The 26625-nt window shown below is 37.1% G+C and overlaps 1 protein-coding gene across 3 annotated transcripts in view; it reads right to left on the reverse strand.

The window, feature by feature from the left end:
- The window catches only part of ZNF365 (zinc finger protein 365), a 231455-nt gene that overhangs the window by 118867 nt on the left and 85963 nt on the right, over positions 1-26625 (reverse strand). For 2 of the 3 annotated variants that reach the window (XM_044056387.1, XM_044056385.1), the window contains exons 3-4: positions 5074-5124; positions 4662-4839 (exon numbers count right to left, since the gene is read on the reverse strand). In XM_044056387.1, coding sequence (XP_043912322.1) covers positions 4662-4839; positions 5074-5124 — 229 coding nt within the window. The remainder of the gene's footprint in view (positions 1-4661; positions 4840-5073; positions 5125-26625) is intronic. The other variant, XM_044056386.1, reaches the window with a different exon arrangement.

A 26625-nucleotide genomic window follows, 5' to 3' on the forward strand; every position in this document is an offset into this window, starting at 1 on the left:
TGTTCATTCTATATTGGAAAAACAAACTGTAAATTGAAAGAAAAGATATTAGAGCACATGTCAGTTATACGTACAGGCAATATTCACAGTGCCTTATATCAACATGTGAGTAACAACACTGGACATACATTTAATTTCATGGTGTTGCAGATACTGTGTTAATACATTTGGAGTATTTTATCAGCATGGTGGTTCAGATATTTTTGTTGTTCTGCATCTATGTGGCCAAGAGATCCCCCTTCCTATGCTTCAGGTCATCATAATAATGACGCACCAGCTCAACTCTTCAAGGGATATCAGTTGCACTGGTGAGGTCGCATGCCAGCCGGTCCCAGGCCTCAGATTTATATTCCAACCCCTGGTACTGGCCCTGCAGCAGCCAGTTGTCATGGTCTTTCACAAGGAGTCCAACCATGACACTGGACTCCAAAATGCCCTACCGCTGTGACCCGAAAGTGGGCACCCTCTCCAACTCCTGCCACAGTCTCTGCCAAGATCGAACTCCAACAGATTCTGGCTGTATTCCCACCTGTTGCACTTAAATAAGGCTGTTTTCCAACCCTTTGCCGCCATTGTGAAATTTTTAAAAATGCTCAGCTTCTCTTAGCATTGCTCAAACCCACTGACCTCACCCAAGAAGTGCTTAAACTGGCAATGTTTAGTGGTGCGCAAACCAGCTGAGCTGAGGACTGCCTAAATAGTTATTTCTTGGCAGTGCCCAAACCAGCTAAGCACTGCTAAGTACTGCTAAAATGGGTCCTGTTTAAGCACTGCTTGGCTTGGCTTAACAATGCTTTGCTAAGAGCAAACCTGATTTTTTTACAGAGAAAATAAATTAAAATATAATTAATTGTTCATTGCTGATAGTTTATTATTCTGTGTATGTATTTTACTACCGTATTTCCTAACTGTATGTATTTTAATTCCTTTATCTTGGAGTATGAACTTTATGTATTGTACACTTGTGTTTAACTGGAGCTTGTTTCCTTGAGTCTCCACTGAAAATGGGTTTCTGGCCCAGCTGGACTAACCCGGTTAACAAATGTCAATATTTACATCATTAAACAAAAAATAATTTATAAAACTTTGCTGTTAGATGTAAAAGCTGAATGGCCTGTCTGTGTATTCGAACCATGCACCTACTGCACACAGGGACATGACTGTAACCATTCAGCTATGTGGATATGATAACTACTGCTATACATTTCTATAGAACTCTCAGTTAAATTTAAGCACACCGCGCTGTGCAATGCAAACCTGCTCAGCTATGCTTAAACATGACCTTTACATTAAAATTAAAAGTATCCAGTTTCTATTTTTAGATGTCTGGCATGTGTCCACAGCTAAGCACCACGCCATGCAAACACACACACACAAAAAAGAAAACCACTAAAATATAATATTTAACTATATTTCAGTGCCATCCAACACTTTGACACTGCAGGGGGGGGTGTTACTCATCTCTGGACACTGTAACACACCCCTTACACTGATTCAGTAACAATGTTACACAGCTGTCCCTCAGTAGCATGCCTTCATTAATATGCAAGGTGAGTTGCCGGGGGGGACCCACAGACACAGCCACAGTACACTCCATCCAGGCCTTACACTATTCCTACACAGAGTTTATTAAATCCCCACCAAAAGACTTGAAGTCAGTGTAAGTGGCCACTTACACTCACTGCAGGTGGAGAGCAGCCATTGTAAAATCTGGTCCCTGTAGTAACTCTGTTTATACATAGGTCGTACACTGAAGTAAGTCACTTACACTGAGAGCAGGTGTTATAGAACGTGGTCCCTGCAGTAACTCTGTTTATACATAAGTCTTACACCAAAGTAAGCCACTTACACTGAGAGCAGGCTGACAGCAGGTGTTATAGAACCTAGTCCCTGTAGTAAATCTTTTTACAGATAGGTCTTACACTGAAGTAAGTCACTTACACTGACAGTGAGTCTTTTGGAATTAGGGCAGACTTACACTAAGAACAACTCTTTTGGAATCTAGCCCACAGAGTATTGAAACTGCACACTTTGTCAAAAGTCATGGAAAAAGCTTTAAAAAATATCGTAAAATTTAGATATACATACAAAAAATATGTAAATGCACAGTTATACAAAAAGTTAAATAAGATTAAATTGCTATGTATACAGAATGAGATTTGGATGCAAAGTAAAGCAGCAGGAGTAAAGTAGGTATATGGTACAGTTTTCTAAATATTGCACAGTAAATATAGCAATGAAAGGAATGATAAATAGAACCTATTGTGGATAAGAGGGATGGATTAAAATATGGGTAGTGTTGAAGTTAACATAAAAGACATGAGTTAGAGTATTAGCTTTGTGCAGACCAAGAGTAAAGTTGAGTTTGAAAGGAATTCTTTTAATAAAGACTTGAATGAATAGATGTTACGTAAGGATGGAATTCCACGATTTGGCCACACAGTTTGCATACAGACTTTTATTGGTGGTTTGTAAATTGCAAGCAATTTTTCTCAGTAGATCAAAGGGAGTGATTTTGTAAATAGTGGTGGAGAATAGCACTGATAGCTGGTCTGGAAGAAGTGTCATGTATGCTAGCTGATGGAGTAATTCAAGCCAATTCGGAGATCTATGTGAAGAACAGTGGTGTGTTTGGTAGGGGTGACATCTTACCACTCTATTATAACATTGTTCTAGCTTAGATTTTAGAGAGGTCTGAAGGTTTGTTAGGATGGGAGGACCATACAGAAGAGAAAGTAAAAGTAATGTAGTGGCTAGAGGTACTCTGGTGGAATTAAGGATTTCTTGTCTCTGTATAGCATTCCAAGTTTTTTGGTTATTTTTTAATATTGTTTTGTATGTGGAGATTCAGCTTCAGATGGTCATCAATTGTGACACCTAAAAAAATTATGTGAAACAGCTTCATTTTTAGCATAGTTTAGACAGGAGATTCTGAAGTTATTTTTTCATGAATTTGTGATTTTATGAAAAACAGATGATAGACTGTTTTTTTGGGGAGATTAAGCAGAAGTTGATTGTTACACAGCCATATTTCTACTGACTTAAAGGCATTTTGTACAGTAGTTTGTAGATGGATTAGGCTATCACCAGAGAACATAAAAGTTGAATCATCTGTGTATTGTATAAGGGGGGCTTGTTGTGAAGAGTTGTGTAGATTGTTAATAAAAATATTAATAGAGCTTTGTGGCACACTGTATTTACAGGAAGGTAAGAAGAAAGAGAAGAGTGCCATTTTACAGATCATTGAGAGTCTGATAGGTAGTTAGTAAATCATTGAACAGTATCATCTGGAAGGCACAGAGTAGACATTTGTAACAGGATTTTTTTTGAAAGAGGTTGTGTCAAAGACATTTGACAAGTCTTTGAATATAAAAGACAGGCATTTTCCATTGTCTCTGGCCTTATTGATGGCATCTGTGAAAAGTAAAAGGATAGTAGTAGTTCTTTGAGTTTGTCAAATTTGTCAAAAACATGTTGCTTAAGGGTTAGCAGTATTTCTTGTAAGAGATGATGGAGAAGTTTTTTTAATAGATACTTTCTTCTTGTAGTTATGAGAAGGCTGATAGGATTGTAATTGGTCTAAATTAGTTACATCAGCAGAATTACGAGGTTTGTGGAGACAAATAATATAGAATTATGTTAAAAATAAGATTCTACTGTATCTGTTATTGTTGCAGGACCAAGTAACAAAGTGATGTTTTAGAGATACTAGAATCTAAAAAGAGATTAAAAAAGATTCAAACAATAATATTGCAACCTGAAACATATAATCTGCATAGAGGATATCACATCTATATGTAAAAATAAAAAGAATGAAAAGGGGTTGAACTACAGCACTCATACTTTTATTTGGTAATAATAGTGCTAAACTGACATATAGAACATTAACCAAGATTTTGATATATTTTTGTGATATCTCACAGGCAGTTACATTATTTGGAGTGTATTTGACATTCACTGTAAAATGCTCTTAGAATCCTTTATGATGGCTAAAACATAAATGCAGCATTATTACAAGATAAATACAATGTTGTAACCCCTGCTAGGTCCCTGCAGTCTCTAGTTGTTGCCTTCTTTGTGTATTGAAAATCTGCCAAGGGTCTTGGTAAAATTCTCTTCACCATCACCAAAATGAAACAGTTTAATACATTTTGAAGATCAGGTTCATGTAATAAGCTCTACCTTTGAGTTTTGGACAATAATCTGCTGTTTTTGAAATACCTATGGAAAATTACAGTAGTGGATGAAGTCAGAAAAACAGAGAAAGATCAGGAGAAGAATTTTAATGCCTCTATATTTACTGTATGTGACCAGCCAACTCTCATCATTCAACAATAGAAATGGAAAGTGAAGATGTCAGGTATACATCTTATATATGAGTATTAGTGTCAATGTGTTAATAAGAAGATAACTTATTTATTATAATTTGGTAATCTAAGAGCAGACTGTAAACATCATTTTCCTGGAAATGGATATAGATATCACATCATTTTAAAGCTAAAATGGATACAAGTACTCTTCATAATGGTTGTTCATAAATGATACAAAAAAAATAAATAAAAAATCAGGAATATCACATTAAGCAGCAGAAATTTTTGTTCCAGTATGACCAAGCATGTTGTTGAATTAATTTGCAAAAATGTGTTACCTCATCAACATACCGTGTGTTTATTTTTAGTGTAGTTACCCAGCTTTGAAGTTCTATAATGCTGCTCCAGTTGTTTTTCAGCCACATTGATCCGTTGAAGTAGGCTTTCAATAAAGTGCTGCAGTCTGGCTTTTCCTCTGCACTCCTTTTCAGCTGCTAATCCCAGTAGGTTGTTAATATTGATAATTTCTCTAAAATGTTTTGATAAATGATAAAATCTGAGTATTTGTTTTGCTGGCAAATGAGAAATCTACATTTTCCACAGTTATTTTTTTTTCTAATGTATATTAATGCTGCCAGTTATTTTACTTGTCTTCACTTAACTTTGGCTCACAACAAAAGTATACTCAATAAAAGGTTTAGTTTCAGACTCTTGGATGTATTCAGGTGCAATGAAATCATGCAGGATGCAGTGTCATAATCACCTCATACTGAAGTCACAAAACTGGTAAATTTTGGTATGCTCTTCCCAAATACTGAAACAAAAGGCATAGTAGGAATTAAAGAATGACCACAAAGAGATACATGTTGATTGACAGAACTAGCAAGATGAATTGTTAATGATATAAAAAGGCAACAAGAAATATACATGTTCTTCTGTTCCAAAAATGAATCTAGTGCAGCACTTTGTTTTTTATTCTCTAATTCTGTTAGGTAAAAAATATACAGTGCTGTTTTGAAATTCCATGTTCTATTCTGTAAATCGTTTACAACAATTACAGTTTTGTAACTACTTGCTAATATTGTATTCTTCTATGTAATCCCTAATCACTGTAAAAGTTCTATGTGGTATACAATTGGCCCATATAATGCCTGCAAAGGGTCACAGGACCAGTCCACTTACCCAGTTCCATCCAATGATGTTGAATCACTTCTGAATCCTATACTGACCTCATGACCATCTGCCATCATCTATAGAGTTTACTAGGCAAATAGGAGACAGAAGTAGATTGCTAGGCCTTTCTTGTATAATACATGCATACAAACACACATATACAAATACTGTATAGATAATTGAGAGACACCAATCTGCCTACTGTATGTTTTCATTATGTGGGAGAAAACAAAGTACCTTGAGAAAAAAAAAACAGAGAGGACATGCAGCCTGCATACAGAAGGCACCCTAGCTGAATGGGGTAGGAAACCATCTTGCTTTGAGCAAATAGTGGTAATTACTGTGCCACTGTCCTGTCCAATTTACCCAGTTCATACATGTAAATGAAAATTAAAATGCTGTATAAAAAAATGAAGTAGAGAAACTTAAAAATAAATGTGTACTCACTGCAGGTACTACAAAAATTATAGTCACTAACAGTCCAATTAACAAAAAGTTTTGTAAAAAAGTTACAATCAAGTTTTTTTAACTACAAACTACAATGTTATGATAGTAACACAGCAGTGAGAATTAGTTCCCAAATAAGAATGTCTGACACCTCCGTGGCAAATTCTAAACATCATCAAGTGAGTGTGGTTGAATGAATATTTGTTCAGGAACTGTTAGCACATATGATGTTGCTTACTGCCAGGTACCCTCTGCTTGCTGGTACAGGCTCTGATTTCCTGAGACAATATACTGGATAAAGTAGGTACACACCTCCCCAACTATATATTCTAACTCCAGGATCACACTACAGTGGGGAAAAGGGCATATACACTGCCACTACTATTTTCGGTGAAATGAAAACCGGCGAAATGTGTTTTCAGCAATTTGTGATTTTGGTGATTTGGTCTTGCTGAAATAAAATTCAGCAAAATGTGCTTTTGGTGAAATGAACCAGATCCATATATATATATATATATATATATATATATATATATATATATATACACACACACACACATATATATATATATATATATATATATATCTATTGGGTCGTGTTGGGTTGACAAGCTGGTCATTTCATTTAATGCTTCATACATAGTCTCAATTGCTGTATATTAGTAACCTTGTCTGTTACACTCTGAGGCCTGGTGGATTACGTCAGGCCAGCACCAGTATTAACAGCCTCATTGAGTATAAATCCTGTTGAAACAGGAATCATTCTCCTCGAGGCTGTTAATATCGATGCTCTCTGTGATAAAAGGAACTCTTCCATGTCTGTCAGTTTTGTTGACCCTGACACCCACTCCAAGTGGTGGATGTCTTCCTTGGAATCTTCTGTACCTTCTGCATGTCATGATGGGGCCAACCAGACAACAGGTGGTATGCTCTTGTGCCTCAGCCCACTGAATACCTGCAGAACAAATGGTCACAACCGGTCTTGTAATAGTGGATCTGCATCCTCTATACCCATCATCTGAAGGCCATAGGCCTTCAGAATCTGCATCAGAATGTTTTCAGCATTAACTAAATTATCCAGGATCTGTCTGCTTCATCCTGGAATCATGCAGAATCTGGATTACATGTGTTGAAAGCAAAATGTGTATATTGCAAAGATTATATATCGAGGTACTGAGAACATTCATATCCATATTTAACCCCCCTCCAAAAAACAGCATGTTCACAGTATGCAGACCTTATGTATTTTGCAGCAGTACAGTGTAATTCTTTCACATCGTGGAAAGATTGTAAAATTGTCTGCTAATATTGCATGTCTAACTCCCTACCCCCAAATAGTATATTCACAGTATGCAAACCTTATATACATTGTGCTGTGGAACCATGTAATACCTTCCAACAGCAGATAATAATCTGCTGATATGGCATGTATAAACCATCCTGCAAAACAGCATACTCATAGTATGCTGAACTTGCACATTGTGCTTTGCTACTGTGTAATACTTCCTAAGAGTGGATATCATGTAAACCCATCTGTTGATATGGTAAACCCTCCCATTCAGCATATTTGTAGTATGCAGGACTTGTCATGTAATATTTCCCCAGAATGGAAAGCCTTTTGTTTGCTAATATGGCATATGCAACAACCCCCTCCCCAATAGAAAAAACATACTCAAAGTATGCAGGACTTGTACATTAAAACTTCTTTGGAGACAACATTCCCTGACATTCTCTGACATTTTATAGCACAGACCGCTTCCCGACCAAAAAACATTTAAAAACTGCTATGGTCATTAAAACATATAGATAATGGTTTATTATGATGTACCTGTTTAAGTGGCATGTTTACAGACCACTAGAAAAATGCTTACTAGTCTCTGATATCTGAGCAGTATTTTGAATAGAAGATATACACCTTATCAGCAAAGCACATATGTAAGTCTCACAACTGTAATCACAATATTGTATGACTCATGGAATATTGGCTATTGAAGTAGTGATGCCAAGCTAAAGTGTTCACGTTAAACTGCATTTTGTAGACTAAGCAGGTAGTCTCATCTGCATACAATGAATGACTATGAATCTGTCAATTCTGTTCTGATGCAATGGTGCCACAATCCTCAGCATGTCATTGACAGCTGTATCATGTTCCTGAATTTGCAAGGTAGGTGCATGAGATAGATGCATGAACATTTACTGCATAAATGAGCACTGAATGTTTTCATAGAATGAGATTTACAATTATGTGTATTTATGTGAGTTGCTATCATTTTGGTAAACCATTTAGCATTTGCCATCCAATGAAGCAGAAACAGCTGGTAGTTCTTACAGACAAAGGGCTCCAGAGTGGTGTGCGAATGGAATGAAGACATTTATTTATCTCCATCACATCCATTTCAGGCAATGTCTTCTTGATTCATATGATGAACCCTTCAAAAAAGTCGGTGCTTAGCACAACCTATACCATGCAGAGCAGCCGAAATCCAATTGTCTAGCAAGCAAGCAATGCTGGCACTACTATGATGACCTGAAATGATCCTCTCCTGAAAGGCTGCATGGGTGGGAAGTTGAAGTGTGAGAAAAGCACCCCAGAGATGTACTGTAATTTTTTATTTTCATTTTTTTCTTAGTTTTTAAGATAAATGCATAAACCTGAATGAGGTATTAATAATGCCCATGCATTTAATAACCCTGAAGGCAGTATAAATAATGTCCATGCTGTTATCTTTTTGCTTGTCAGGAGATACTTCTTAATAAGTTGGAAATTCATAGGAGGCAGAAATGGCTGATTTGTAAATATCACTTCTATCTGCCTTATTGTTGACTGTAGTAAAAGCATAGGAGTTTAAGGAAATACTCAGGGCTTTAGGACCTCAGGAAGAAGATGAAGCAGGCATATTCAAGGAAAAATGGCAGCATCTCAAACCAACATGTGCAAAGACTATAAAACAAATATGCAATCAAATCAGGTATGGAAATAAGGTATATAAGGAAAGCTGGTAGTGGAATACAGAACTATGTGAAGTATCAAATGAAAGAAGGAATGCAGGAAGAAGTGCAAATTAGAAAAGATGGACCAGGCTAAGAAGGACTACTTGAGGACTAATAAAGTTTATGGTGTTACAAGTTATGCATAAAAAAATAAGGGGTAGTGATTTAATTAATGAAACTGAGTGCAGTGAATCAAGGTGGATTATAAGACTAGGGGCCGATAAGAGCCCTGGTTTAAATGTAACTGTGCCTTTAAAACCTGTTTTGAGGAAAAAGGAGGGTAAACTATTGAATGTGACTGGACAACAGTATGTTTAAATGTTGGTTTTTAACTGTTTTTCATTGTCTGATGATGGGCATGCTTGCCTGAAAGCGCTTACTTTTGTTTTTAATTAAACTTCATCTGGTTTTATTTTGTGCCTCTGCCATGGTGTCTTTTGCCATATAGACATTTTTTGGATCTCTTCAGTTTTCGGCATAAAGACTTTGGTGCAGGACGTCTCAGTTTTTTGGAAGTATCACATGAAAGAAGGAATGCAGGAAGAAGTGCAAATTAGAAAAGATGGATCAGGCTAAGAAGGACTACTTGAGGGCTAATAAAGAGGTTAAGAGACCATTCGTAATGGCAAAGCACAACAAGTCAGAGAAACTACCAGCTTCTGGAAAGTTGCACAGCAGATGGCAGAAAGAAATTCTATTACGTTGCAAGGCAAAAAGAGAAGGATAAAGAAATCAGCCATCAGGCACTATTCATAAGGGATGCCAGCAACAACCTGCTCACAAGTCCAGAGGACATGAAAGGCAGAAGGAAAGCGTACTTCCAGCAGCTTTTGAATGCAGAAACCCCCACAGAAGCTGTACTGCTCCGTGTACAGCCTACAACAAAGGAGGAAGAACAGCCCACCTTAGAAGTAAATACAATACTCAAATAAAATGAAGATAAAGAAGGAAGCAGGTTCTGAGGAAGTCAGAGCAGATATGATCAACATATTAGGTGAGTTAGCAGGGAAATGGCTCCTGAGGGTACTCATCATGCTTAGGAGAGAAAGATGTATCCCAGATGACTGAAGAATAAGCATTCTAATGCCGGAGCACAACAGCAGAAAAGATATTCATAAATGTGGGCAGTACATGCTATCAAACTCCTGTCATACTTCATGAAAGTGCTAAAGAGAGTGATTGATAAATGAATATCTAAAATAGTAGAAAGTAAGATGAAAGATAAGCCGTTCAGATTCAAATCAGGTTGCATCACAATCAAACCCAATGCTTGCAGTGAGACAGATGGCAGAGAAGAAGTTGGAGATGAGGAAGGAGCTAAAATGGGCATTCCTAAGTATGTAGAAAGTGTATGATAAGGTCTCAAGAAAGCTAATTTAGGAAACCATGTGATGATGTGAAGTCATGGAAACATTAGTAGAATTTGTACAGGCTATGTATTTGGACTCAGTGACAGTAACACACACAGTGTTTGTGCTCAGAACTACGAAGGGGCTACCAGTGAGTGTGCATCAGGGTTCATCTCTAAGCCCACTGATATGCATACTGGTGATGGACTACAATAGCAACTTGGTTAGAGGGAACATATCAACCAAGCTGCTGTATGCAGAGAATGTCACACTACAGACTGACTCTGAACAAGAACTTAAAATGATAGGAAACTGGATTGCAAATCTGAAGGTACATGGAATGAAACTGGTACAAACAAGACAATTGCCATGGTAGCAAATGAGGGAAGTCAGAAGAAGCTGAAAAATGAGATAGAGAGGAAAACTGTGATAAAGGTTACAGCTCTGGGTATCTGGGAGGTGGGTTTGAGAAGTAGGAAAGATTGCTCTAGAACAAGAAGTGCTACAGTGAACTGGCACAGAGTGTGACAGAAGCATGATACAAAAGATGAAAAGTAAGGTGTACAAATCAGTGATGTGACCAGTGTTTCTATATGGCATAGAAACTTAGATAGTGAAGGCAGAGTAATTGAGTAAGTTTGAGGTGATGAAGATGAAATGCAGAGATGGACAGTAGGATGTAAGCTGTGGAACAGATGAAGACATAAGGGCGTCATAGCAGAAGCCAAATTGCCCCTATTGCAGAGAAGGTCAAGAACTGAATTCAGAAGTTTAGTCATATGTGCAAGAAAGCAGAAGATGATTTGGTGAAGAAGATTTAGTAGAGACACTAAGAACGAAATGAGAAATCAGAACATCCAGCCATGAGCTGACTCTGAGGTAATCATACTGCCATGAGTTAGCTACCCTAAGGCTGCCCAAGGGTACCTAATTATACGGTGTAAAATTAATACAAAGCAGCAAGACTTTCAGAAGCAGCCACAGTGTCACTAAAACAAGCAAAAGTACTCTCAAGATGTTAAAAGTATTTTCTAAAAGACCAGCCACAATGAAATATATTAAAATATTTAATGATAAATAATAAAACAGAAAACTGAAGAATAATGAATACAATAAACAACAGAGTTTCAACCACAGAGAAAAAAAAATACAGTTGGATAGTTTCTCATAGATGCAGAAAAAAATACTAAACTATTCTGATTAAATGTCCTTGACTAACTAAAGAATAACTGTTCCCTGACTACTTAGTAAAGCAAGGCAAGATGATGTGTGCCGAGTGTCTTACCACAGCAAAAGCCAGATGATGTTTATCTCTGTCTGTGTGGATGTGTGAGATATATATCCTGTCAGAAATCTTTCTGTCAGATTCTAAAGTGCTGCTGCGAGGGTTCCAAAGAAAACAGATGCTGGTCAATGGATGAAATCACCTCTGGTCACCTGACTATGGTACAGTATACACACAGAACTTTGCTAAGATCTGTAGCAGCATCTGAAAGTTATAACACAATTTCAAACTTTCCACCCTTCCAGGGTTCTCTGATAAATATACACATTTGATCAAACAACCTAATATACATGCATACATTCTTTCTGTCCAGCAGGACCTACTGTTGATGCATTTTTAAGACAAGTAACTTTACAAATATATTTTAACTCAAATATCTATACAAATCAGTGTGATAATAAAATAACATAAAATTCTTTACACAACTCCAGCTAGCTACACTGGAATATGTACACACGTACTGTCCTACCCTCCCTGGCACATATGGCACTACCTCATAACATCACATCTACACACACACACACACACACACACACACGTGTGTGTGTGTGTGTGTGTGTGTGTGTGTGTGTGTGTGTGTGTGTGCACGTGCATGTATGTATGAAGAGTGAAGTGATAGAAAAGCACAAACTGAATTATTGAATTAAGTTCCACACTTAAGTTAATTAGCTTGTGATTTCTGGGCAAGAGATTGCAAAACATGCTGAAGGTCAACATATATTTAAGGGTGTAATTTTGAAGGATTGTGAAATGATCCACAAAGCATGCTGCTAGAAAAATGTGTTGAGCGATCATATCGCTTCTGTCTTAAAATAAATCCAGTGAAATGTAATGTTTAGTGTGACAGCTGTGGTTTATATGGGTTTAATATTATGGAGAGTAAAAAGAAAGCACAGTGAGGAATTCTTCATACTTTTACCATTGTTCACTGCTTATTATGGTGCAGTCATTATTCATTTATTTCTGAGCTCATGCAAGTGCAGACATTTCACTAGATTTGTGAAACTATGACCCCCTCCTTCCCCAAATGTTCATAAGCACAGCATTAATATTTACAACAAGGCAACATTCTGGCCTCATGTTTACACAGTGTAATACAACAGGAATTCTCTGCAGGATGACTTTCATTTGACCCCGCTAACTTTGAGTTTTTCTGTCATTATTTATAAAGCCATGTAATGAATTAACTGATTACTAAAGATATACAAAATCATCAGACTCTAGATCCTTCACAGTTCAGGTTTATCAAGGTTCAATAATCTCTTCTTAATTTTATTAGTTTCTTTCAATAAGTCACCAAAACCTGTATGACTGCTCATCTGGAAAAGCAAAATATTTACTCTAGATTAGGCAATGTATATAGATAAATAAACTAATACATCTAACCACTTTCAGTATTTCACTGAATCGCTAACTTGCTACCAAGTAGAAAGTCCATAATCAGGACAAATGGTATTCTCGCCAAAAAAATATATAGATATATATATATATAAAAAACTGGAAGCATTCATCAAGGTTTCATTTTAGAATCTCTGTTGTTTGAAATCTATTTCTCGGAATACAGGCAAATGGTATTAACATTTAGCTAACAAACTTCTTAAACAATTTCAAGTTAGGAATCAACCTAAACTCACCCTGAGATATGCTAATACTCCAACAAGGTCTTGATCTTGCTCTCAGCTGGAGTATCAGTTACTGCCTCACCTTAAATGCAAAGAAATATAGTAGTCACCTTTGGTAAAACTAGTGCACCTGCACAATTATCACATAAATGGGATTCACCTTAAGATTAAAACAGAGATCTAGACTCTAGAAATATTGAAGGATAATGAGCTGCCATTAAATCAGCATATCTTCTGTATTGTCAGAAATTCCTTTTACTTCTTTCATCTCATTTTTTCTGGGCTTTCATCCAGGTCTTAATCCATTATAATTCCCTTTAATCTGCCCTCAGCTACCGCATCATAGAATATAATGCTACGTTTGGAATGTATAGCCGTAAGCCATTTTTTTTATAATCAATAGAATCTAAGGTTTAAAGAACCATTCTTATTTGGACTGATTTAAAATCCTACACTTATTTTTCTGAGGCCTATAGACGTTTGAGAAGTAATCTGTGCTTTGACTTATCAGCTTTTATAAAAGCCTGCTCGTTGTCAGTCCCTTTTCCACACAAAGAAAAACTTCTCATTTAATACCTATTAGAAAGACTTAGTTATATGCTAAAATATCAAAAATTCCTGATTCCAGAGCTACACCTAGAGTAGGTTAAAGGGACAGCAGTCCCAGGCTCAAGCTGTTATGGAGTGTGGCAGTTGCCACTATGGATTGACTGCAGTACTAATAATAATTATTAAAGAAGCCATGGGTGATACTGCATCTCATACTGCTCAACTACTCATATTTTCAAAAAATGTCCAGATTTTTGCCTCATATTTTTTTATGTTTTCCTCATAAAATTTGTGGTTTTCTAGCAAATTATTGAGAATTCAAGTCACTAAATAACTCCAAATAATGGCAGACATTTGAGTTTCATACTTCATATCCTTTAGAAACTACATAATAATTCAAAACCTGTTATTGTATGGACTTTCTGAGTTTATAGGAATAATTTTTAAAACATGACCCTATTTTTTAAGCCTTTGCCCCCCCCCCCCATTATTTCTGGCTTTGTCCAGATTTCTTCTACGGAGCGGTTAAGAGGTATGCTGCAGCTTCTTAAATGAATGTTGGTGCTACATGTAAACAACCAGTTTGTAGCTTAGTGTTTTAGGAACTTTAGCAAGGATCTCTTTTTTTCTCTTCTTGGTCTTTAACTTCCAGAAGTGACTATGCCAGACTAAGCAATATTACATCTCAACCCTCCCTATGACTTCTCTGCCCCTACCTTTTCTCCACTGTTTCCTTATCTTTTCCCTATTTCCCGCACCTCTGTCTTAATCCAAAGTGGAGATAATCTCTCTATAGCTCCCAAATTAACTCCACCTCCTACCACCATCTTCTGGACTACTGATTCACCCTCAAGAGCATGGCATTGCTGACTAAGCTTCCGATAACTGACATACCACTAGTTTAATATGATCTTTTGAAACTGTAAACTTAAGTAGGATGGCATTCATTGTGTGGCCTGGTAATAGAATGGAATTTTTAGCTAGTAGACTTATCACACCTAAGGCATCTACTGGGAGAAATAGCATACATATTCTGTAATTTAAAAACATTGGGAAAATTAACAATTTTAATATGCAACACTTTTGGAAGATTCTTCCAACCAGACTACTATTTGGACAGTGAAAAACATATGTGGCTTTGCCACTGCAACAAGCCTGGCTACCTCTCATCAAGAATGTGAAAAATCTGTTAATCAGATTACTGTTGAATTTACCCATGACTGTCACCAGGGAGTAACTCTAACTTGTTGAACTTGTCTATTCATGTTTGTTTATGTATTCTTTGTCTATATCATATTTGTAATATGTTTTCATTGTTTTTATTGTATCTGCTTACCTTGGAGCTTTTCTCCCCGGGCCTCCACTGAAAATGGACATGAATCCAGTCGGACTATCACGGTCAACAAATGTAAAATAAAAAAATAAATAAATAACTAAATGCAGCTCAAAAATAAAACTGCCAGCAATTCCACCAGAACTTCATTAGAACCTAAAAAACTTGATTTGTGTTGAGAGATTTTTTGGTTCTGATGAATTCCTGGTCAGGACAAAAGTGCTAAACCTTTAATAAATTATACTTTAATATTTCCTGCAGTGGAGCCACCTCTGTGGTGTGAATTTATGGCAGTTTCTTATCTGATTCCTGTTTTTTTGGACTTTGCTTGCTGTTCTTATGGTCTGAAGGTCTATGTTCACCTATTGAAAAGAGAGATCTGCGAAGGGCTAGATATCGAACGTAAAACATCTAAATGTAAAATTACCGAATGCGTATGTTTGTGTATTTCGGCTTTTCCCGGTTAGGGGTCACCACAGTGGAACTCCAGTCCACTAATGATTGGTAGCTGATTTTTACGTGCCAAGTTACCAGCCCTGATGCACAACCTTCAACAAAGGTACGCCCATTCACGCATGTCTCCACGCAGAAGATGCTCTAGCTGAGAATCGAACCAGACAGCATCTTGCTGTGAGGCGACAACGCTACCGAATGCGTATAACTTCAAAAAAATCATTCATTGAATGGTTGTAGTTGGCCAACATCAAGAACACAACCAACCAAGGTGAGGGAGGGGCTTTACCAACTTCAAGATCCCAGTACAGTGGGGAAAAGGGCAAATTTTAAAGATTTTCTTTACTTACCTTATGCATCATGTTACTTCCTGGTTGTTGGGCAGCTATGGCCATTCAGTGAATGATTTTTCGAAGTTAAATGCTCTGTAATTTTCCGTTTAGATGTTTTACGTTCAATGTTTAGCCATTTGTGGATCTGCCTTTTCGATAGCCAAACATTCACCTGGTTTCTGCATACAACTCAAGTTAGAGTGGCTGCAGAAAACCGTGCTAGAGCAAGAAGCTGAAAGAAACTGAGATAAACTATATAATTTTGAAAAAGAAATAAATACAAATCTTTCAAGCCCAACCAAACGGATCTGAGAAGAAGAACTGTATGCCTTAGTAAATTAGAAGAAATTACCTTTATGGCTGACTAGTAATGTTTTCATTCACTGAATCACAGACAGCATACAGATTATTACTCTCAATTAATGCTAATTCTCTGATGGTAACTTACTCCCTCTCAATATCTAATAGGTGAATGCAATACAAACTGAGTGCTGGCAATGTCATGAAGTAGAGGTTAACATCAAACATATGTATTTTGACTACAGTCATATAAAAGCCTTTTGGACATGATCAGTATCAGACAATAGCAGTATAAATCCAGTTAATCAAGATTTAATCATAAATCAATCTGATTTTCAGTAAAAGTACTTTAGACATTTTATTACTCAGACTCTGAAACACATTTTGTTTGAGTTTATTTTGCCATTTTAATTCATGTGCACTTCAAAATGTTATTCAAATCCCTTTGTTGTCTATTTAACAGCTTAAATACACCATAACATGTGGGCTGGTCCACTGCAGTGTATGTTTAGCCACAGCATTCTCAGAATGAGAAAATTACTACGATACCTTAAATACAGGTCAGACCAATTAATGATGAAAACTTGATTAGCTGGATTTTGTTTCTATTGTTTGATGCTAACCACATTGATTGTCTGGTGTATGTATAAGCAAGTGTATTTTTCTAAATTTGAAAAAAAAAATGATTTGTGTATCATTTGCAAGAAACTTATGATGATTTTCCTTATTTTTTTAATTCTGATTTTTTTCCTTTAGAGCATTCCAAAATTGTTGAGCAAATATGAAGTGATTTCTGTCTTCAGCCTTTCTGAAATAGCAAAGGTATTCTTCACTACTTCTGATTTAAGACTGCATATTATTTGTCTGTAACTGTTTAATGTTATTTCAAGCAGTAAGGAATATAAACTGGCTTGTATTATCTGAAAGCCTGAACAAATGGTGGGGATGTGTGTGGGTATGGGTGAATGTGTGTGTGTGTGTACACTCAGACATAAAAAATGATCACAACTGCTCAACACTATGGAGATAATTAGGCTGTACAGTCTGCCTGGAAATGCTTTTAATTTTCTACCACTCTTCTATTCTTTCTCCTCTCTCCTTTCTCTACTTTTCTCCACCTATACCATGTCCTCTTGACTGCCTCTGTGGGTTTCCTCTCTACCATATGGGCTGGCAGTGCATTTCACTCTCCTCTGCATGAATACATCTTTTACAGATGTGGACTTAATAACAATATGACAGGTTGTACAAATCTTCGATCAGTGAGTCAATATCGATGATTATCCCTTTTAGTAATTATTGATATTGTCATTTTCCCCACTGTTATGTGACTGTGCAGTTAATCTCCTCGGTCATAGAGACTACATGCTTCCCATACAAAAATACTGTTGTATTGATTGCCAAAAGTGGTATTCAACAATCTTTATTCAGTTAATTGGACCTTGAACAGTTGTCCTTTAATGAATCAACATGAATCCTTATAGATCCAGAAAGCAGTTTTTTATACAACCTTCTACCCCTGCCCCATCATATTTCTTTGACATGATACTATAAAATCATATTGTCTCCCCTGATTCTTGTGTTCTCTAGTCAAAAAAGCTCCAACATTGCCAGTCTTCAGCCATATCCTTTCACCTCCACTACATAAAACATCCTTGCGACTTTCTTCTGGATTCATTTCAGGAAACTTGACATCTCTCTCCTTGTATGGATTCTAGAACTGCACACTTCATTAAAGATGTGGCATAACCAAGATAATCAGCCCACAAGTGTTGTCTCTTTGCTTCTATATTCTACCCCCATGGATATACTCCAGTGTTATGGTCACTTTTTCCACGTACCAACTTTTCTTATCCTGTTGCCTAATCTGGATGAAATCATTCCTCTAGACAGTGCTCTGCCCTCTCCACATCAGTTACACACTCCTAGATAATTTCATTATATCAGGGCTTTTGTAGTCTAAGTGCATTGCATTTGTCTTCAGACAGCTCGCCACCCATTTGATTAACCTTTACATGTTATTCCTGAGATCCATCCTCATTCTTCACTTCTGTATGTGTCCTTGTATAATCATTAAAGTGGCATGTTCTACTTTCTTTTCCAACAGATATGATTGAAATAAACAAAGAAAACAAAAAAACACACAGAGTTCAGCTCTAATAGTTTATTCAACCATCAACAATCTGGTACCTCGGCCATTCAACTTCAGAGATCCCTGAAGATGAATGGCTGAGGTACCAGATTGTTGACGGTCGAATAAACTATAGGAGCTGAACTTTGTGCATTTTTTTTTTCTTTGTTTACTGTTTGTGTTTAACAGTTTTTATATGATTGAAATAAACTACACTGAAAAGTATTGGATGGATAGCCCACCCATGTAGTAGGCTGCTTCTTCTAGACGTTGCCCCATCACATCTACACTCTTTGTACTATCTACAAACCATGCTACAGTCACTTATTCAGTCTCACTCCTAGTCTAACACCAGCATTTTGAAGTCTGGAAGGGTCCTCACATCTTCTGACTTTCAGTCCTTAGATACTTCTGGACCATATAGTGACTGGCTGATTATTTATTATATGGAATCCACAAGAACAAGGTCAAGATTCTCAAAAATCCCTTGAGTCAGTCTATCTGGTCTTTGCACTTTGTCCTTCTTTAATGGATCCAGTTTCATTTTTACCTCATCCTGCTACAACATACTGTTTACCCCACTGCTCTCCCCACTCTGCCCTACTGTATCCTAGCATGATATCCTCCCTCTCCTTTTTTGAAGATGAAAATGAAGTGCTCATTCAATGTCTCTGCTTTTTCCACGTGTTCAGTACTCTCCCTACAAATGTAGAAAGATACAGACAGATACACAAATGTGAATACACACACACGCTTTCTTATATCAATAAATCTTTTCTCATGAATGCTTGCCTCAGAGAGCCTCACAAGTGGTGTAGCTAAGGGGGGGTGGCACTTTTTGGACTGTCAGATGCAAAAAAAAAAAAAAACCTCTTATAAAGGGCATTCTTCTTTAAGGAATGATCCCATTGAATGTATCACGTCCGTGCGTGTGCGTATGTCCTGTTCTTCCTGGACACCCGTGCACAATTTTAAATTTAACAGTACGTGCTTCTGCTTCTTATTTGCTGCCGTGCCATTTTTGTTGCTACTGCTGCCATGCCAGTACATGTTGCCATTCAAGTAAGGGAAATTATTTTATTAAAGTGTGTGTGTCTTTTGGCCACTATGCCAGATTGCTGCAGCTACTACTGCCATTCACGTCAGGGAATGTGTGTGGCTGCTGCTACTAGCCATTCAAGTAAGAGCAACTGTAAGGGAATATTTGCTGCTCCTTATTAATGACCGTTCAAGTAAGGGAATTTTATTTTATTAACATGCATCATTCAAGTGTGTGTGTGTGTGTGTGTGTGTGTGTGTGTGTGTGTGTGTGTGTGTGTGTGTGTGTGTCTGTTTGTGCGCATTTTTTTGTCTGTACAGGCATGTATAGGTGTGGCAAACTGCATTAACAGCCTGCAGTCATTTTGAAGTCCAGTTCAGCCCAAAGGAGAAAACCCAAGATTATACATTTCTATTTTTTTTTTTTTGCATAGCAAAAGAGCACATGACTTTTTTCCAGTTTAAGCTATAGTTTCTTATCCTGAGACAGATGTTAGCAGTTCTGTTAACGCAATAGATTTTTCAAAAAGGAGTGTCCCGTCCATTTCTTTAGATGTTTCTCTTTATTAACATTAAAGCAAATGTGGAAGTCACCGATGCTGGTGCAGAGAAGTGACTGATGAGAACTTCAGTCAAACTGATTTTAAGAGAAAGATGCATTAAACGAAATAACTAGTTGTGAAACATAAAAGAAGAGCTAAAAAATACTTCAGAATTAAACCTGGTATTACTATGGCTGTGAATATATTTCTTTTAGTAAAAAAGAAAGGCACACTTTTGTTTGCATTTTTGAAGCTTAAATTATTGTGAGTTATTATGTCAGTGATGTGATGCAGAAGCTAATTTCAAACTTTGAATAATGTTCTAATCTGACTCTTGATTAGCTCTTATCTGAGTATGTGATTGTGTTTTTTTTTCTTTAGTGGGTCTGCAATTATGTAGTGCAACATATGCTTTTTGGTGAATATCAGATAGTCCAATGAAGGACCATACTACTGTGTATATAGGCAGGGATTTTCAGATTAGCAGGCTCTTGGTTTGTAGGATTCTCAATGAAGTCTGAAAACTCTGTATCTGAAAAATCTTAACTATTCTATTTATTATGTTGGATCAGGTTACCTTCATTGAAGGTTGTGCGTCAGGGCTGGTAACTCGGCACGTAAAAATCAACTACCAGTCATTAGCGGACCGGAGTTCCGCTGTGGCGACCCCTAACCGGGAAAAGCCAAAAGACACAACATGTTGGATCAGGTTAAATGAAGGTGAATTTGAGTGTTATATTGCAAATCACCAATAAAACAGTGTGCTGATACAAATCTTGGTTATGTCTTGTCACATGGGTGCCAGGCATATGTGTGCATGTATCTGTATTTATACACATATGTTTGTTTGCGAGCAACTGCTTGTATGCATACATGTAAGCTTATATGCATGTGGAATGTGCATGCGGAATGTGTGTGTGTATGTGTGTGAGTGCACTGCACTTGTATGTGTGTGTGTGCAAGTATGTGTGATTATGTGCATTTATGTGATTCCATATGAGCCCTTGAAACTATTGTGTTTATATATCACAATTTTCTAGCGCATATTGCTTGCAGCCAATAGTCTGAATGGTATTATTTCTGAGACAGATGCACTTCAGCCTCTACAGGTTAAGTGAATCATCACACAAAGTGTTTTCTGCATGGGAAACAAACCACTCTGCTTCTCTCTGGCACTCTTACTATAATATTCTCTATCTGGGGTCACTGCTCCTTAAAAACAGACAGAATAATCAGTAACATACAAAAACTTCCTATCATATAAAAATAGTCAAGCACTAATGCACTGCTGCTATATGGAACAAGGAATAACAGGCAGTTATTCAATCAAACAATAAACTCAAGCAACTAAATTACTGGCAGTCTAATACTGGGCAACAAAATGTTAGCTGTGTGATTGTGCTTGTGTGTGTATATGTGTGGGGGGTACGTGGGTGATTGTTCGTGTGTGTCAGCATGCAGTTTTGTGCTTGTGTGTGTGTCTGTGTGTGTGTGTGTGTGTGTGTGTGTGTGTGTGTGTGCGCATGTGTGTGGGTACGTGGGTGACTGTTCGTGTGTGTGTGTCTGTGTGTGGGTGTGTGGTTTTGTATGTGTGTGTGCGTGTGCGCGCGTGTGTGTGTCTATGGAAGGACCATTTCTATAATGTACAGCATACAGTGTTTTGTAGGTGGAGTCCCAATAGAAGGAGTTTTCTGTGGTTTAACAGCTACACATGCATGATTGTCTAAGATGCCATGTGTAAACTGTACTTTCATGGTATTTATTATATAACAGTAGATAGGCAAATTAAAAGCATACCCTTTCTGTCTATCTGCCTCTCTTTGGCTATTTAGCCTCCCTTCTGGATGCTCATTTTGCCTATTCATTCCCCATATGTGACAGTCCTATCACCCATGTTTTTCTCTTCAGATGGAGAGTCAGACATTGGGAATAGTGCCATCATCCACAGGGATCACAGTTTTTTGCTTGACCCTGAAATTCCCACTGTTCTTTTCTGTGTATGCTCAAGGAGTGTTCTTGCAATAATCCTTTGTGACGGCATGTTTCTTGGTTCTGTGAGTGAAGTAACCACCTCAGTCAGTCCTGCACCCCCTTGCAAGCAAATGCATACGTTCAGTTGCTGGTCTATACCAGGGACTCTTGACCTAAGTGTACTCATTGGGCATTCATCCCCCCACCCTGCCTCAGACAGAGGTTATCAAGCACTCCCATTGTTAGATCCCTAGTGCCTGGGCTTCTTGTCATACCTCAGTCATGTGACTGTGTGCTTCTATATGGAGCTAGCAAAAATATGTCCTTCAGAAGACATGGACAAGAAAGCTACTCAAAGTGATTTCTTCAAATATAACATTCCACACAAATGTTGCTTGAGTAATGCAATTCTTTCCCAGTTTTTATTAAACAATGGGGATGTATGATTTTTATGAAAGAGATGACACTGTTCACAAGACTAGACTGTGAAACAGTGACCAGAAAGTTCTGACCAATTTAGACAAGTCTTGATGTAGGGATATTATCATGTCATATTCACATTTTATTTATTTAGTTAGTTAGTAGTTCTGTAGTTATCTGTCTATCTATCAATGTATCTATATGTGTCTCGGGGATAACTGGATCTGTCAACTGACCCTTAGCAGCTACGGTTTAGGCTGTAAGTGACCAACAGTATTAAGGTAACAGAGTCTACAGTGTATAGAGAGAACACCATCAAATTAGAGTGTATAGGAGATTAACAGAGAAGAAATATATAAAAAGCAAAACAAAGTATGCATTTTCAATGAATGTGGGTTTCAATGCTGTTTCAATGAATGTGGATTTCAATGCTGTTTCAATGAATGTGAGCTCCAAAGGCAGAAAAGCTTTAATGTTAAGTCTGTTTTTACTGTGAGACTGTATTGCTTTGTTTAGCAGATGTCTATCAGTGTTTGTACTATAAAATTTAAAATAAAAGTTTTTTAAATTAAATCCAAATAATCATTGTAGAAGTATAGCATAAAGCGGTATGCACATTAGTGTTTATGGTAAATGGGGAGAAATAGCCAAGTAATGGGACACTGGAATTGGCTGCAGGAGGGGGGTGTATGGAGGGGACATATGACTATGATTTTTGTGAGGGGAAGGGGCAGCAAACTCAATGACAGCCCCAGGCAGCACAAACTCTAGCTACACCACTGATCCTCTCTCCAAAAAGCTCAAAAGCGTCCCAACATACACAAAGTAATGGGACAGCTAAAAACAAGTGTCTCTTGGAAAAAATAAGCCCTACTGCACAGCACCATCTCCACAGTCTCACACTGGAAAAGGAAAATCCCCAAAACTACACACAGTGGGTTTGTGCAATTCCTTATTCATTCTAGTTAGAGTAAGCAAGTGATTCCTTAATACTGCATTATTAATCAATGACTTTTGTAGAAGCACCCCCACACACACACACACACACACACACACACACACACACACACATGCTTCTACTCCAAAATCATGTTCTCACACCAGCAAGCTCAAACGCTGTCCATTACTTACTAAAATAAAAGGACAGTTTCAAACAAATGCTTTTGCAAGATGTATGACCCCCCAGGACTCTAAAACAAACTCTGTAGCTGTTCAACATTAAAGAGTACAGGAAGTCTCCAAAATAGCACAAAGTGATATTGCTCAGTCATGCTCTGTTTAGAAGAAGTTAGAGATTCCCAAGATTGTATCACTCAAGGGCATACACAGAAAATACACACACACACACACACACACACACACACACACACACACACACACACAATAACAGACTTATGCATACACACATGTGTGTGTGTGTGTGTGTGTGTGTGTGTGTGTGTGTATATATATATATATATATATATATATATATACAAATATATACAAATATATATATATATATATATATATACACATGTATATTGGAATGTACAGTTTATTTTCTTTAAATCACTAACATACCAATTAAAACTGGAATAAGAGTTAGATTGTTGCATATCCACATGCAATAAGGTTTTGTTGAAGTGAGTTTGTATTATTTTTGTACTGTTTTTGTGTGACTTTTGCTAAAATGTCCTTTACTGATATTACAGAACATCCATTTAAAATGAAATGGTTTTCCTTAGGATTCCATAAATTCAACAGATTTTTTTCTGTAAAGAGCAGTTTGCAATCTGGATAGGCTTGCATGATATAATACAGCCTTTCCTGGAAGCTCACAAAACTAAAGTCAGTTTATTTAGGAATAATAAGCATCACATCATTGTGTCTCAGAATTTTAGTCCTATTTGGAAGTTGAATAGATTGTCTGGATTCATACATCAAGGAGGAGGAATTCAAAGCCATAAACTGCTATATTGCAGCACTTGCTGTAAAAGAAAAATGAGAAATGAAACAGAAGACCACAAAATCAGAAAAAAATAATTCACAGAATTTGACCATTTTCATCAAAAATACAAGGCACGCTGTGCATGAGCACTCACAAATTTGAAAAAATAGACATGCAGATTAGAAACACAGTTGCTTGACTTAGGACAGCTTCTCAGTACACATCACATTCAAACTAATTCATTGTAGAATAGCAAAAATATGCACTTTTCACAGCAGCACTGCATGGTGTGCTGACATTAATATGGTACTCGGGAGAGAGGTTACAAGACAGATAAGACGCAGATCAGTGCAGCACAATGCACCCTACAAGAACATAAGCATAAAGTGATTAAGGGGGCTTCATTTTATTCTTCTTACAGTAGAGTGCCCAACAGGGCAATATTGTATACCCCAGAATGCAGCAGTGCTTTAAACATCCATAGAAATAGTCTGTTCTACAGTTAGGAAGTCACACTGTGTATTAAAATATCACTTAAGTCACTTAATATATACTTAGCAGTACTGTTAGTATGCACAGCACAGCACTACAATAGGCCATACATGTGAGTGGCAGGTTAAGCAATTAAGGAGAGGGGACTGAATAGCTGGAAACTAGTGGTGCTTTGCACATCATGGAGCATTGTACTCCTACTATCACAGAAGTGAGCAAGGTGTTTGATGGTTACAGTCATATGCATAAGCTGGAACATACTGCATGGCATCACTGTGCCCACATAGCCTGACATAAGGCTCCATAGCTGCATCACGTAGCAGAAATTAGGCTGTGGTGCTTACCATAGACCACTGTAGTTAGAGTACTCAGAAATGGGTGGCACATTACTGAACCTCATTCTGCTCATTATTCATTCCTTCATGTGAGTGTTCATGTGCATCTCATCTGAGCTTCAAACTCAATGACTACTATCACTGCCATATGGTGTCTTACAGTGTTACAGATATGTACTGAGCTGTAATGGTGTCAGTTCAGCCAGATCATGTTGGTTCAGCTTTATAACTGCAGTGGCAAAACTACAGGGGTGACATGATATAACCATATTTTTTGTGTTTTGTGTCTGTGTCTGTGTGTGTTATATATACGTACCTGCTTGTGCCAAAAGGGTGGTTCTTGTATACAATGTAATGACGGTACCATTGTATCACAAATGGAATACTGACTTATGCTTCCTCAGCAGTAGAAAGGGCTCTCTCCTACAATTGTACCTCCCTAAGGACAGGCTGTTATAAGAACAGTGGACAATTGTGGTATAGCTCTCTCTGAATTATAGCAGTATTGTTATTTATAGTATGTACCTCATACATGTATGAACTGAGCAGTAGTTATACTTTAATATTCAGTAACATATCACCTCTACAGCAGTGATACAAATGTTTCTCTGAATCAGAACTAAGCCTTTTTTTCCTGCATTTTAAGATGCAACCTGTTCGGTGTTGGTCATATCGCTCAGTCTTGCAAATAATTCCTTTAAATGCTAAACTAAAAAGACTGTTTCTGCACATGTTATTAGAAGAATATTTTAAAGATCTATTGCTACATGTTAATTATTCACAACTCTGTTACTGTATGCATATCTACTTAAGCAAGTATGCAATATTTCTGCAAAAGTAAGTAAATAAGCAAGCAACATTTCATAACCTCTATAAACTTTGCTCATGTGACTCATAAAGTGTACACTTACTTTATGCATACCTTCTGTGCACATCTCTGTAAACAAACCATATCAATATGCCTGCATATTATATACTATACTCCATATACTGTTCCATAGGTTCATTGGTAAATTTTAGGCTAGCTGCCCTTGAGGTATACTTTAAACCTAGCCAACTTCCCTTTTTGTGCTCAAATTAAATTATCTCATTGGTTAGAGACTGGCCTTATCCATAACGTGTTTGATAAATATATAACACCACTTATGAAAATAGCTGGAATCAAACCAAAGATAATTTGAGGGGATCCATGCATGGGATAAAGCATGTAGGAGCTGCGAGTCTCCACAAGAAGAGTGGTTTCTGGCCCAGAATTTGTAGTTTATTGGTCATTTGGGCAGTTTTTCTGTTTCAACTTTCTGGTTTAAAAGCCCGTGTTTGCATGGGCCTGCGCTTGTTTAAGCTCTATGGATCCAGTTTTGACATCCTCAGACTACATGAGCAACAGGAAGAAGAAAGAGATACTCTAAGTGCCTCCATTTAGATTTTTTTCATAATTTACTGTTCTCTGCCCTTGTTTTTTGTCGTCTTTAATTTATATGCATTTATTTAAACTGTACTTGCCTTAATATTGCTACACACTCAAGTGTGCTAGCTTGTACAGCATTTAAAGTGTTTTTGCTACTCTTTTAACTGCCTTTCTGCAAAAAAAAAAAACAACAAAAAAAGTTCTAAGCTTGCTT

This window comes from Protopterus annectens, chromosome 14.part0, assembly GCF_019279795.1.
Source record: "Protopterus annectens isolate FY-2018-M chromosome 14.part0, PAN1.0, whole genome shotgun sequence".
In the NCBI taxonomy this organism is placed as follows: Eukaryota; Metazoa; Chordata; order Ceratodontiformes; family Protopteridae; genus Protopterus; species Protopterus annectens.